The 15,343-nt window shown below is 46.1% G+C and overlaps 1 protein-coding gene across 4 annotated transcripts in view; it reads left to right on the top strand.

Annotated features, from left to right (window-relative positions):
- Positions 1 to 15,343, top strand: part of LOC109908414 (protein 4.1) — an 87,544-nt gene that overhangs the window by 50,060 nt on the left and 22,141 nt on the right. For all 4 annotated transcript variants that reach the window (XM_031795059.1, XM_031795057.1, XM_031795060.1 and 1 more), the window contains 6 exons: positions 1,270 to 1,357; positions 3,091 to 3,243; positions 3,429 to 3,526; positions 5,298 to 5,473; positions 13,763 to 14,019; positions 14,846 to 14,932. In XM_031795059.1, coding sequence (XP_031650919.1) covers positions 1,270 to 1,357; positions 3,091 to 3,243; positions 3,429 to 3,526; positions 5,298 to 5,473; positions 13,763 to 14,019; positions 14,846 to 14,932 — 859 coding nt within the window. The remainder of the gene's footprint in view (positions 1 to 1,269; positions 1,358 to 3,090; positions 3,244 to 3,428; positions 3,527 to 5,297; positions 5,474 to 13,762; positions 14,020 to 14,845; positions 14,933 to 15,343) is intronic.

Below are 15,343 nucleotides of genomic sequence, written 5' to 3' on the forward strand. Positions count from 1 at the left end.
CTAAAGCAGTGACTAAAACAAACTTAGGGAGGAGACTTCTGATGTTAACATGCATGAAACCAAGGCTTTTTCGGTTACAGAAGTCAACAAATGAGAGTGCCTGGGGACACACAGGGCCTGGGTTAACCTCCACATCACCCTTGGAACAGAGGAGGAGTAGGATGAGGGTACGGCTAAAGGCTATCAAAGCTGGCTATCAAAGAAAAGATTAAGGGCATAATGTACAGACGGGTATGGTGGGGTGCAGGTACAGTGGAGGTAAACCCAGGCACCGAGTGATGATAAGAGAGGTTGCATCTCTGGACGGGCTAGAGTTCGAGGCTGGGACCAACAGATAAACAAAAAATAAACAAAATGGAGTACCGTGATTAATGAACAGTCCGGCAGGCATCAGCTATGGAGCCAAGTGATCATAGGGTCCAGTGAGCAGCAATATATGGAACAGGGAAGCCACGGGGTAGTCGTTACTACGCTAGCACGCGGGAGACACAGCTTTTAAAGTTAGCAGGCCGGGGTAAGTAGAAGAGTCTGCTCCGACGTCCGGCAAAGGCCGTTTGAGGGAACAGCGTATGGAGTTACTTCGGCGGACCAGTCGTGGTGGTATGGCCGGGCGCCGTGTCGACAAAGGTTCCGGGCCAGATGGCGAAAGAGGTATTGTAATTGTAGTAATTTAGTTTGCTAGCCGGGAGATGCACCTGGCTCGCGGCTAACTGGTGCTAGCTTCGGGGCAGGGGCGTTAGCCACCATAGGCAGTCGGTAGCAGCTAGCTAGCAGCGATGATCTGATGCAAAGGTCCAGAGCTTACGTCAAGGATCCGGTGGAGTAGTGGATTCTAGCCGTGTTGGGCATCGGCTGAGTAGCCGAGTGATCACAGAGTAGGCTGGGATGGGCCTGGCTCAGTGCTAGCTTCGGGGCTGGGTGACTCGGTGGCAGCTAGCTAGCTGTGAGACAAATGTTCCCAGTATACTCAGCAGAATGTCTACACACACACACACACACACACTGACTTAGAGACAAGTGCTCCCAGTATACTCAGCAGAATGTCCACACACAAGACCTTCAGATTAGGAGGGAGGGGGTTGTACTGGATGCATAGGGTCACCTGTGTACACTGTTATGTAAATCAGTGTTATGTAAATCAGTGTTATGTAAATCATTTTCACAGCAGGAATGTGCTACTTATAATGAATCTGTAATGCCAGAGTCATTCATGGTACTGTATGATAACACGTTGCTTCTTTGCTAATATGGCGTCTGTCCTATCTACAGGTCGATGAGTCCAGCACAGGCAGACATGGCCTTTCTGGAGAACGCCAAGAAACTAGCCATGTACGGAGTGGACCTGCACCAGGCCAAGGTAATGTAGAGTCACAACCCAGGCCAAGGTAACGTAGAGTCACAACCCAGGCCAAGGTAACGTAGAGTCACAACCCAGGCCAAGGTAACGTAGAGTTACAACCCAGGCCAAGGTAACGTAGAGTCACAACCCAGGCCAAGGTAACGTAGAGTCACAACCCAGGCCAAGGTAACGTAGAGTCACAACCCAGGCCAAGGTAACGTAGAGTCACAACCCAGGCCAAGGTAACGTAGAGTCACAACCCAGGCCAAGGTAACGTAGAGTCACAACCCAGGCCAAGGTAACGTAGAGTCACAACCCAGGCCAAGGTAACGTAGAGTCACAACCCAGGCCAAGGTAACATACTGTAGGACCACAACCCAGGCCAAGGTAACATACTGTAGGACCACAACCCAGGCCAAGGTAACATACTGTAGGACCACAACCCAGGCCAAGGTAACATACTGTAGGACCACAACCCAGGCCAAGGTAACATACTGTAGGACCACAACCCAGGCCAAGGTAACATACTGTAGGACCACAACCCAGGCCAAGGTAACATACTGTAGGACCACAACCCAGGCCAAGGTAACGTACTGTAGGACCACAACCCAGGCCAAGGTAACATACTGTAGGACCACAACCCAGGCCAAGGTAACATACTGTAGGACCACAACCCAGGCCAAGGTAACGTACTGTAGGACCACAACCCAGGCCAAGGTAACGTACTGTAGGACCACAACCCAGGCCAAGGTAACGTACTGTAGGACCACAACCCAGGCCAAGGTAACATACTGTAGGACCACAACCCAGGCCAAGGTAACGTACTGTAGGACCACAACCCCAACCTGCAGAGCATTACTCATTCAACACAGAAACTGCCAGGCTCCATGTGGAGACTAGCTGACTAAAAAGTCAAAAGGAAGAGTCTGTGTATTAACATCACATTGTTGTTGATTTTGTGAATATAAGTAGGTTCTAACTAGTTTTCAAATCTCAATCTGCAACCACTATATTCTATCTCCATGTATGATGACGCGTTGGTAGGCGTGCAGGTGTTTCAGCCCAGATTGTCCCTCAGTGTCCTCCTGTCTGTCCACTGGAGGCCAGTTATATCACATCTGTCCTATTAACCACCGAGCAGAGAAGGCTTGATGATGATGATGATGACGATGATGATGATGAAGATATGGCCTACGTCCCAAATGGCACCCTATTCCCTTCATAGCACACTACTTTTCACCAGGGCTCCTCAAAAGTTGTGCACTATATAGGGAATTGGGTGCCATTTGGGATGCAGATATGGTATTTAACATGGTTATAGCACCCACCCACCTACCTCCTTGCCTGCTGCAGTGTAACCTACGTCAGCTGTGAAGTCAGTGTTTGTGTCTGTTCCCAAAAAAGGGACAAACGCGTGCCTCTGTCAGAGCACAGATTTAGTAGCAGAAATGAGGTCAATCTGTTTACATCAAAACCGGGGATTTAAAATAAAATATGGAAGTCATTATGCTGAACAGGAGATGGATGCTGCCTCCCGGTGGATGGATGTTGTCATTGCATTAATACGCAGGCCAAGTCAATGGTATAATGTCAGCAATCATGCAAATGGACATCTACCTGTTGTATTCTCTGTTTTTGGGTGGTCTTTCTTTCTTACTCACTCACACACTCTTCCATCCTTTTTCTCTAAAATCTCTCTTTTTCCCTCCCACCCTCTCCATCCACACCTCCCTCCCCATCCCTCTCTCCAGGATCTAGATGGAGTGGATATTATGCTGGGTGTGTGTTCTGGGGGTTTGATGGTCTACAAGGACAAGCTGAGGATCAACCGTTTCCCCTGGCCCAAAGTCCTCAAGGTCTCCTACAAACGCAGCAGCTTCTTCATCAAGATACGCCCCTCAGAGGTCAACTTTATTTATGTGTTTGGTTGTTTATTTGGTTGTCTTTTAGCCCACAAGAGGCCTGATCTCTCAGGAGTCAGATAAACAGTATAGTAGTCATAAGTAAAAGTTGAGTTACATGTCAAATCAATAGGTATAGTGGATCTAGTGCAGTGCTACCATCATTCATATGCTTTTGTTTCCAACAGCTGGAGCATTACGAAAGCGCCATTGGTTTCAAACTGCCAAACTACAAGGCCTCCAAGAAGCTGTGGAAAGTGTGTGTGGAGCATCACACCTTTTTCAGGTAAGAGAACACACTGTTTGAAGCTCCCCGTGATAGAACCTATCATTCTAACTTGTGAAGAACACCAAGTTATTATTTTATTGAGAACGGTCATTACAGTAGTAATACATTATCAGTATGGCTATATAGTAGTTATATTTAGTTTAGTTACTCACAATGACTAATACTGTATGTGGTTGTCTTACCTACCTTAGTTTAATGCACTGCTAAAATGTTAATGTAGTTAGCTATATTTAAAAGCTAAATTGTGACCAACCGGCTCGATTTCGGGTCTTATGTAGCTACATTTGAAATTGTGTTTTTTGACATTGGATAAAAGTAGAGACTCAGAGCTAGAAAATGGTTTATTATACACTACAGTTGTAGTGGGAAAGTAATTCTGGGAAAGTAATTCTGCTGTTAAAAGTTGATAAACTTGTAACCTCACTTTTGAGAAAATAACCCTTGGATGTTTTGGTACACCTACTGGAGAGCTCTTCTTTGTCTACACCCATTCAGCATCGTTCGCACCCCCTAAAGCCTTAGCCCCACCCATCTCATTAAGGATTCACATATGAAGCCATGTACTAAACACCTAAAGATTTCAAGACTAAAGGCTGGTTTATACTATGGGTGTGTTTTTTAAAGTTTAATTTGGAGTGCCAGAGTGGGCTCAGAGTGCGCTCTGGGCGTTCGTAAACTCAGAGCGTTGTCAGATCGTCCGTTCATAAATTCAGAGTGTTTCGCTCTCGGAGTATTCAGCGCGCACATTGTACGCTCTGGCTGAGGAGTAGGTTTGATCCGAGCATTCTGTCCCAAACAACAGCAGTCAAGCACCCAAACTAACTGGCTAACGTTGGCTAGCTAATTCCAGACACACATGAGAGAGCAGCTCCCTCTGACCATTTTACTCACCCTAGCAGAGCTGGTTAGGCTGTTTTTATGTTATCCAGAGCGTTGGTGACTGCAACTGTGCTGGTGGCTTCAATTTCATTTGGGTTTTTTTGCCAACTTTTACTGACACTGGCCATATCCAACGGGTGTTGAGTATTCGTAAATTTATCAGTTATTCTCCAGCTACGTCTATCAACAGTTGTCACAGTGACATCATGAACATTCTATTGGAATGGTTAATTGCATAGTGGAGTCTTTTGTTAAGACATGTAGGTAGCTAGCTAAACAATGAACCATAATCCCAACTCATAACATTACTACCCTACATTAATCTGCAAGTAGCTAACCAACCAGGTTCAATGTTAGTTAGCTAACATTAGGCTATAACTAGCAATGCTAGTTAGCTAACATTAGGCTATAACTAGCAATGCAAATGGCTCTGAGATATGAATAATATCACTACACAGATCATACACGTAACGTTAGCTAGCGAGCCAGCCAGCTAACGTTAACTAGCTAGCTAACAGTACACTTTAACTTGAAATGGAAATGACTTTCTGACCAAATTTGAAACATGTAATATCTGAAAATGTAGCTAGCTAGACTATCTTACCTGTATACATGGATTCACGCTTCTCCCTCCTTGTCAAGGGTTCCCCTTAGTTTGAAGATGCAGAGACAGGTGTTTTATACAACAGCCTTCTGTGTGTTCTCCTTTGGACTCTGTCTGCATATTTGCAATCAAACGGCAGAATTTTATATATTAGATTTATATATTTATAGAAATGTTCCTCTGTCCAGACTGACCTCTACTGAGGTGGCTACCACTCCCAGGCAGTTATATATTATATAGTTATAGATATATTTATATAAATGTTCCTCTGCCTCCTCTGTCCAGACTGACTTCTACCGAGGTGGCTACCACTCCCAGGAAATTCCTTGCACTGGGTTCTAAGTTCCGCTACAGTGGGCGGACCCAGGCTCAGACCCGCCAGGCCAGCTCTATGATTGACAGGCCAGCCCCCCTGTTCCAACGCTCGGCCAGCAAGAGGAACTCACGCAGCCTGGACGAAGGTTTGTTGAATGGGACTGTGGGTGGGGTAGGGGTGTATGTGGAGAGAGAGTCTGACTTGTCCCTGTTTAACTCCAGCAAGATGTAAGTCTCTGTGTTTACTCCAGATCCTCCAGAGAGGAAAGAAGAGGGTGACTAGTTACCATATCAACCACCCTCCTCTGCAGTAACATTACCTTGAATTCAACCACCTACTAGTAACATTACCTTGAATTCAACCACCTACATCTGTAGTAACATTACCTTGAATTCAACCACCTACATCTATAGTAACATTACCTTGAATTCAACCACCCTCCTCTGTAGTAACATTACCTTGAATTCAACCACCCACATCTGTAGCATTACCTTGAATTCAACCACCCACATCTGTAGTAACATTACCTTGAACTCAACCACCTACATCTGTAGTAACATTACCTTGAATTCAACCACCTACATCTGTAGTAACATTACCTTGAATTCAACCACCTACATCTGTAGTAACATTACCTTGAATTCAACCACCTACATCTATAGTAACATTACCTTGAATTCAACCACCCTCCTCTGTAGTAACATTACCTTGAATTCAACCACCTACATCTATAGTAACATTACCTTGAATTCAACCACCCACCTCTGTAGTAACATTACCTTGAATTCAACCACCTACATCTGTAGTAACATTACCTTCAGGTACAGTAACAGTACTGGCCCACTTGAGGGTTTATTAACCCTCTCTTCGCTGGTCTCTTCTCAACCTCTAACATGCTGACCAATCCGGCTCCTCACGTGCATCCGCGTGTGGCATGTTCATTTTGTCTATACCCAACAGATGCGATCAAGACACGCAGATTAAAATATCAAAACGAACTGTGAACCAGCTATATTCATTTGGGGACAGGTCGAAAACACATGAAACATTCATGGACATTTAGCTAGCTTGCAGTTGCTAGTTAATTTGTCCGGGGAGATGAACATTGTGAAATGTACAAGGTCCTTTTTTTTTGCTGAATCTTTGTAGAATTCTGACCCATTTTGAATTTTGAATTTTGTTCTTTACTCTGACAATTAATCTAGTTCGTTTTTTGTTCATTTTCTTGGATTAATCTCTCCTCGTTCATTCTTCTTCTGTGGATTTTATATGGTGGTTGGCAACCAACTTTAAGGTGCGTTACTGCCACCAACTGGACTGGAGTGTGGATTGGTCAGCATGTAAGAGGCACTAGTCCTCTCCTCTTCTCCTCTCCTCCTCTCCCCTCCTCTCCTCCTCTCCCCTCCTCTCCTCCTCTCCCCTCCTCCCCTCCTCTCCTCCTTTCCCTCCCTCTCCGCCTCTCCTCCTCTCTCCTCCTTTCCCCTCCTCTCCTCCTCTCCTCTCCTCTCCTCTCCTCTCCTCTCCTCTCCTCTCCTCTCCTCTCCTCTCCTCTCCTCTCCTCTCCTCTCCTCTCCTCTCCTCTCCTCTCCTCTCCTCTCCTCTCCTCTCCTCTCCTCTCCTCTCCTCCTCTCTCCTCCTCTCCTCTCCCCTCCTCTCCTCCTTCCCTTCCTGCTCTCCCCTCCTCCCCTCCTTTCCCCTCCTCTCCCCTCCTCTCCTCCTTCCCCCTCCTCTCCTCCTTTCCTCTCCTGTTCTCCTCTCCCCCCCTCTCCTCCGTTCCCCTCCTCTCCTCCTCTCCTCTCCTCCTCTCCTCATCTCAGCCTTCTCATCTGGGACACTCTCTCTCTCTTTGTTATTCAACCGCTCCCCATAACATCGGGTTGTATTTCTGCTGACAACATAAGGTAGGCAGGGCACAAGCCAGTGATTACATGTTACCACACAAAACAGCTTCAATGTCTTACTCCCTGTGGGCTCAGGCAGCCTCCACCTGCCACCTAACTGCTGCTGCTACCATTCTCACACTCAGGGCCTGGTTTCCCCATAGCGATGGAACTCAGGCTTACGAGTGTTTTAGACGATCCATCTTTCCTACAACGGACGAAGATGTGATATACGTTTCCCAAAACACCAGGCAGCGAGAACATTTGCTAAGTTGGAGCATGTGTCGATACCTATAGGATTGAGAGAAAGGAAGCGCTGCTCTCGGATCAGCTTTCTCCATTCAAATCTAACATTAACATTAGAATTATTCCACAAAACTGACAACGGATCAGGATGATAAAACAGGACGGTTCTGTTGTATCCTGGAGGTGACCTCATACCTAACCTGAATAACTCTGAAGACGGTTCTGTTGTATCCTGGAGCTGACCTCATACCTAACCTGAAATACCTCTGAGGACGGTTCTGTTGTATCCTGGCGCTGACCTCATACCTAACCTGAATAACTCTGAGGACGGTTCTGTTGTATCTTCTGAAGCTGATCTCATCCTGGACCACATACTGTGTGCTGGCTATAGATGATCCTTTTGGGGTTCCCAGGTGGCGCAGTGGTCTAAGGGAATGCATCTCAGTGCTAGAGGCATCACTACAGACCCTAGTTCGACTTCAGGGTGTATCACAACCGGCCTTGATTGGGAGTCCCAAAGGCCGGCGCACAATTGGCCTAGCGTCGTCCGGGTTAGGGTTTGGCTGGGTGGGCCGTCATTGTAAACAATCATTTGTTCTTAACTGACTTGCCTAGTTAAATAAAGGAAAAATATGATGGCCAACCAGTCCAGTGAGCTGAACAGTGTGATGGCCAACCAGTACAGTGAGCTGAACAGTGTGATGGCCAACCAGTCCAGTGAGCTGAACAGTGTGATGGCCAACCAGTCCAGTGAGCTGAACAGTGTGATGGCCAACCAGTCCAGTGAGCTGAACAGTGTGATGGCCAACCAGTCCAGTGAGCTGAACAGTGTGATGGCCAACCAGTCCAGTGAGCTGAACAGTGTGATGGCCAACCAGTCCAGTGAGCTGAACAGTGTGATGGCCAACCAGTACAGTGAGCTGAACAGTGTGATGGCCAACCAGTACAGTGAGCTGAACGGTGTGATGGCCAACCAGTCCAGTGAGCTGAACAGTGTGATGGCCAACCAGTCCAGTGAGCTGAACGGTGTGATGGCCAACCAGTCCAGTGAGCTGAACAGTGTGTGATGGCCAACCAGTCTAGTGAGCTGAACAGTGTGTAATGGCCAACCAGTACAGTGAGCTGAACAGTGTGATGGCCAACCAGTCCAGTGAGCTGAATAGTGTGTAATGGCCAACCAGTCCAGTGAGCTTAACACTGTGAAATGGCCAACCAGTCCAGTGAGCTGAACACTGTGTAATGGCCAACCAGTCCAGTGAGCTGAACAGTGTGTGATGGCCAACCAGTCCAGTGAGCTGAACAGTCCAGTGAGCTGAACACTGTGTAATGGCCAACCAGTCCAGTGAGCTGAATAACTTGTTTATCTATTCTCCTGAACTGACTAGAGGAGTTTGTTAATCTATTCTCCTGAACTGACTAGAGGAGTTTGTTAATCTATTCTCCTGAACTGACTAGAGGAGTTTGTTAATCTATTCTCCTGAACTGACTAGAGGAGTTTGTTATTATATTCTCCTGAACTGACTAGAGGAGTTTGTTAATCTATTCTCCTGAACTGACTAGAGGAGTTTGTTAATCTATTCTCCTGAACTGACTAGAGGAGTTTGTTAATCTATTCTCCTGAACTGACTAGAGGAGTTTGTTATTATATTCTCCTGAAGTGAGGACTTGAGGAGTTTGTTAATCTATTCTCCTGAACTGACTAGAGGAGTTTGTTATTATATTCTCCTGAAGTGAGGACTTGAGGAGTTTGTTAATCTATTCTCCTGAAGTGAGGACTTGAGGAGCTTGTTAATCTATTCTCCTGAAGTGAGGACTTGAGGAGTTTGTTAATCTATTCTCCTGAAGTGAGGACTTGAGGAGTTTGTTAATCTATTCTCCTGAAGTGAGGACTTGAGGAGCTTGTTTATCTATTCTCCTGAAGTGAGGACTTGAGGAGCTTGTTTATCTATTCTCCTGAACTGAGGACTTGAGGAGCTTGTTTATCTATTCTCCTGAACTGAGGACTTGAGGAGCTTGTTTATCTATTCTCCTGAACTGAGGACTTGAGGAGCTTGTTTATCTATTCTCCTGAACTGAGGACTTGAGGAGCTTGTTTATCTATTCTCCTGAACTGAGGACTTGAGGAGCTTGTTATTATATTCTCCTGAACTGAGGACTTGAGGAGCTTGTTTATCTATTCTCCTGAACTGCATCTGAACTGTGAATTTCAGGACTTGCTCTGTCAGCTTTGGACTCTAAGCTCAATGTTGCCACCCACTGGTCTCTATAGCACAGTGCAGTAAACTGTTGTTATTCTGTCTTCTTCATGGCCTCAGCTGTTACTTTTCAAGGACCTAAATACTTTTCTAGTCCCCTAATCATCATTTTCCTAATCGTTAATCACAACCTTTTTACTTACCTTGATGTAATTTTAGCAGACGCTCTTGTCCAGAGAGACTTACAGGAGCTCAAGGGCACAGTCAGATGTTTCTTCAACTCGGCTCGGAGATTCCAACCAACGGCCTTTCGGGTACAAGATCAATGCTCTTAACTGCTAGGCTACCTACCTGCGTTACTATAATAATTATTTCTCCTCCAACAGCTGTTCACGTTCCTGCTGAGGTAGGGTTGGGGGGTTGCAGGTCTCAGGGAGAGGAGGATATCAGGTTCGTTCTGCTGGGTCATCAGACCTCCCTGCCCTTATTAAGACACTCGGCATGCTACAGTGAGTCCTGACTCCTCAAGAGTTTTATTAGTTCCACAGTTGAACTGTTGTTATTTTATCTTTATTTAACCGGTAGTCATTGAGGAATGTCTTTGAGGTCAAGAGACTTCATTCTCTATGGAGATCATAAAAAGTCATATTAAAACTAAAAGCTGAATGTGGTTGGTTGGCATGGTAGCTGTTTCATGATTGACAGCTGGCCTTCTGCCAGTCACGTCATCTCCGGTTGAGCAACATCCCCGTCAGGTCAAGCGCGAGGCTGTCACAGAGACAGAGAGAAGACATGCTGTCATGATAAAGAAGAACCAGGAGGAGACCCAGGAGGACATCCAGGAGGAGAACCAGGAAGGAGGAAGAGGAAACAAGTGTTTTGTGCTGATGAGGCACACTTCCTTAGAGTGGTGTGGAAGAGGGTGGAGCTGAGGCCACCGACCAGGAGAGTAAGATGTGCGGTGGACTGAACCAAACTACAGTGGGTAGAGGTGGGATGATGATTGTTTAGCTATGGGTAGCTATGGGAAGAGCAACTTACTGACCCATTGCTTACTCGCCCAGGAAATGAACTTGCGTTTGTCTCAAGCTTGACAAGCTGCTCGACATGTCTGCTGGGATATTATGTGGCTTTGCTTTGGATCCTGAGAAACCCCAAGCACATACAGGAAGTCCATTTTGAAGGAGAGCCCTCCACCCTGCGCTTACTCACCCAGGAACTGACCTTGTTTTTCAGGAGACAACGCCTGACTTAACAACTCGACATGCCTGCTGGGATATGTGGCTTTGCTTTGGTTCCTGAGGACAATGTTACATTATTAGCTATGGCAGCCGCTGAGCCTGTGTGTGAGCTAAATAAAAATCATTATGACTTCCTGTGGGACCCCGTCAGTCCCAAGACACCCACTGTTCCATGAGGTAAATGGCAGGAGACTTAAAATAACTCTACGACGCAACAGCAGAAGAAGAACGGTCCTACATTTCATAAGTCAGATTCGTCTTAACTTTCACAAGTGGGAACTTCTTATTGAGAGGATAGCATAGCATTTTCCCCCTACGCTTCTCTTATAATAACCACAGCTTCATATTGTCTGCGTCTTCCTCTGAATTACTTTTTTTGCTGAGCTATGGATCTGATTGTTCTGGCTTCGTTGTATTCTGGCCTCGTGGTGTTCTGGCCTCGTTGTGTTGTGGCCTCGTTGTGTTGTGGCCTCGTTGTGTTGTGGCCTCGTTGTGTTCTGGCTTCGTTGTGTTGTGGTCTCGTTGTGTTCTGGCCTCGTTGTGGTCTCGTTGTGTTCTGGCCTCGTTGTGTTCTGGCCTCGTTGTGTTCTGGCTTCGTTGTGTTGTGGTCTCATTGTGTTGTGGTCTCGTTGTGTTCTGGTCTCGTTGTGTTGTGGCCTCGTTGTGTTGTGGCCTCGTTGTGTTCTGGCCTCGTTGTGTTCTGGCCTCGTTGTGTTCTGGCTTTGATGTGTTCTGGCCTCGTTGTGTTCTGGCTTCGTTGTGTTGTGGTATCGTTGTGTTCTGGCCTCGTTGTGTTCTGGCTTCGTTGTGTTGTGGTATCGTTGTGTTCTGGCCTCGTTGTGTTCTGGCTTCGTTGTGTTGTTGTCTCGTTGTGTTGTTGTCTCGTTGTGTTCTGGTCTCGTTGTGTTGTGGCCTCATTGTGTTGTGGTCTCGTTGTGTTGTGGTCTCGTTGTGTTGTGGCCTCGTTGTGTTGTGGCCTCGTTGTGTTCTGGCCTCGTTGTGTTCTGGTCTCGTTGTGTTCTGGCCTCGTTGTGTTCTGGCCTCGTTGTGTTCTGGCTTCGTCGTGTTGTGGTCTCGTTGTGTTCTGGCCTCGTTGTGTTCTGGCCTCGTCGTGTTGTGGTCTCGTTGTGTTCTGGCCTCGTTGTGTTCTGGCTTCGTTGTGTTGTGGCCTCGTTGTGTTCTGGCTTCGTTGTGTTGTGGTCTCGTTGTGTTCTGGCCTCGTTGTGTTCTGGCCTCGTTGTGTTCTGGCTTCGTTGTGTTGTGGCCTCGTTGTGTTGTGGTCTCGTTGTGTTCTGGCCTCGTTGTGTTCTGGCCTCGTTGTGTTCTGGCCTCGTTGTGTTCTGGCCTCGTTGTGTTCTGGCCTCATTGTGTTGTGGTCTCGTTGTGTTCTGGTCTCGTTGTGTTCTGGTCTCGTTGTGTTGTGGCCTCGTTGTGTTCTGGCCTCGTTGTGTTGTGGTCTCGTTGTGTTCTGGCCTCGTTGTGTTCTGGCCTCGTTGTGTTCTGGCCTCGTTGTGTTCTGGCTTCGTTGTGTTGTGGTCTCGTTGTGTTCTGGCCTCGTTGTGTTCTGGCTTCGTTGTGTTGTGGTCTCGTTGTGTTGTGGTCTCGTTGTGTTGTGGCCTCGTTGTGTTGTGGTCTCGTTGTGTTCTGGCCTCGTTGTGTTGTGGCCTCGTTGTGTTCTGGCCTCGTTGTGTTCTGGCTTCGTTGTGTTGTGGCTTCGTTGTGTTGTGGTCTCGTTGTGTTGTGGTCTCGTTGTGTTCTGGCCTCGTTGTGTTCTGGTCTCGTTGTGTTCTGGCCTCGTTGTGTTCTGGCTTCGTTGTGTTGTGGTCTCGTTGTGTTCTGGCCTCGTTGTGTTGTGGCCTCGTTGTGTTCTGGTCTCGTTGTGTTCTGGCTTCGTTGTGTTGTGGTCTCGTTGTGTTGTGGTCTCGTTGTGTTGTGGCCTCGTTATGTTCTGGCCTTGTTGTGTTCTGGCCTCGTTGTGTTCTCACTTGGCTTTGCAGCAGCTTTTACAAAGAAGATTTCTACATCTATAGACGTATCAAACTTTATGTGGTCACATGACACCAGTCTCAGGCCACGTAGGATTCTGTCTCTGATTTGGTTCTCACTCTCTTCAGTGCCAGTGATGTTTGACTGGTTTAAGTTGTTTGGATCGTTCACCTCCTACTCCCAAGTAGTTCCATTTGTCACGTCGTCCATCCTTACAGGTACACGCTCTAGTCTATGTCGTTTCGCTGCGCCCTAGTGGTCGCACGAGGAACTGCCTTCAATAAGGTGCGAGTGTGTGCACGTGTATGTCGTTGTGTTGAGTATGTCATTATGTTGTGTTGAGTATGTCATTGTGTTGTGTTGAGTATGCCATTATGTTGTGTTGAGTATGCCATTGTGTTGAGTATGTCATTATGCTGTGTTGAGTATGTCATTGTGTTGTGTTGAGTATGTCATTATGTTGAGTATGTCATTATGTTGAGTATGTCATTGTGTTGTGTTGAGGGTGTCATTATGTTGAGGATGTCATTATGTTGAGGATGTCATTATGTTGAGTGTGAGTATGTTGAGGATGTCATTATGTTGTGTGAGTATGCTGAGCGTGAGTATGTCGAGTATGTCATTATGTTGAGGATGTCATTATGTTGAGGATGTCATTATGTTGAGGATGTGAGTATGCCGAGTGTGAGTATGCCGAGTGTGAGTATGCCGAGTGTGAGTATGCAGGAAACCTGATGTCGACATACAGTAGTTTCTTTATGGTTCCTCTTTCTCTTTGCTGTGATTTATTTGAACCATTTCTCCCTTCTCCTCTCGTCTTCTCTTCCCTCCTCTTCTCTCCTCTCCCTCTTCTCCTCCTCCCTCCTCTCCTCCCGTCCCCCTACAGCCATGGTGTCCACTCCAGACAAGAGCACCCGTCCAGTCAGTGCTCCCATTATGTCCCCCGTCTCTCCAGGGGATGCCGCCCCGCCCACTGTGACCTCTGCCCTGCCCCGCAGTGAGCGGCGAGAAGCATCCACCGCCCCGGGCCGCCAGTCACGCTCAGCAGAGAGGAAGACCAAGGAAGAGGCCAAGGTGGAGAGCAAGGTGACAGAGGTCTCCAAGACACAGAGCTCCAGACCACAGTCCACCCCAGAGTTCAAGGTATTTCACTCACACATACGCTCACAGAATCAGGCCAGCACACACTGCAACTCTCTTGAGATGTAAGAGAATATTGCCTCACTGCATGATACACCATTTCTATCAGCGGTACTACAGAACACATGGAGACTGACTGAACCAGGGTTGATTACACGAGGACGACACTACATGAGCGTAACAAAATGGCTAGCAACAAATTGAAATGCCAGATAACAGTTAACATGTACATGTGTAGGGTTTATACAGTATCACTATTTAATAACAGAGGTTTATACAGTATCACTATTTAACAGAGGTTTATACAGTATCACTATTATACAGTATCACTATTTAATAACAGAGGTTTATACAGTATCACTATTTAACAGAGGTTTATACAGTATCACTATTTAACAGAGGTTTATACAGTATCACTATTTAACAGAGGTTTATACAGTATCACTATTTAACAGAGGTTTATACAGTATCACTATTTAACAGAGGTTTATACAGTATCACTATTTAACAGAGGTTTATACAGTATCACTATTTAATAACAGAGGTTTATACAGTATCACTATTATACAGTATCACTATTATACAGTATCACTATTATACAGTATCACTATTATACAGTATCACTATTTAATAACAGAGGTTTATACAGTATCACTATTTAATAACAGAGGTTTATACAGTAGCTTTATTCATGGAAGGCATATCCATAGGCGACATTTGGGTATACCTATAGCCCGTGCTCCAGTTAGAGCGTAGCAGCGCCGCCCTGTTGGCAGACCACTGTAGTGCGTGAGCTCTGAGCTGTCTGTGTGATATGCCACCACTGCAGAGGGAGGGAGCCAGGAGGAGTAGGCATCATGCCCCTGCAGTCACCACCACCACCACCAATGGGACAGAGAGAGAGAGAAAGAGCCAGGTTTGTGGCCTTATCGACGCCTAGCTAGCACAGCATGAGATGCATGTATTACTGTGTGTCTGACGAAAATATATGTGTTATATTACCACTAGACACGTATTACTGTGTGTCTGACCAAAATATATGTGTTATAGTACCACTAGACACGTATTACTGTGTGTCTGACCAAAATATACATGTTATAGTACCACTAGACACGTATTACTGTGTGTCTGACTGAAATATATGTGTTATAGTACCATAGTGTCTGTATATATAGTGTCTTACTATAATATTGTATTATAGTGTATTATAGTGTCTGACTATAATAATTCAACATTGATACATGGGGCTTTAGGTTATTACACGAGATGCATGTTTTACAAAACGTATCAGACTAAAATATTGATATGAAGATGGGTTTTGAAACAG

The sequence above is a fragment of the Oncorhynchus kisutch genome, linkage group LG17 (genome assembly GCF_002021735.2).
Source record: "Oncorhynchus kisutch isolate 150728-3 linkage group LG17, Okis_V2, whole genome shotgun sequence".
NCBI lineage: Eukaryota > Metazoa > Chordata > Actinopteri > Salmoniformes > Salmonidae > Oncorhynchus > Oncorhynchus kisutch.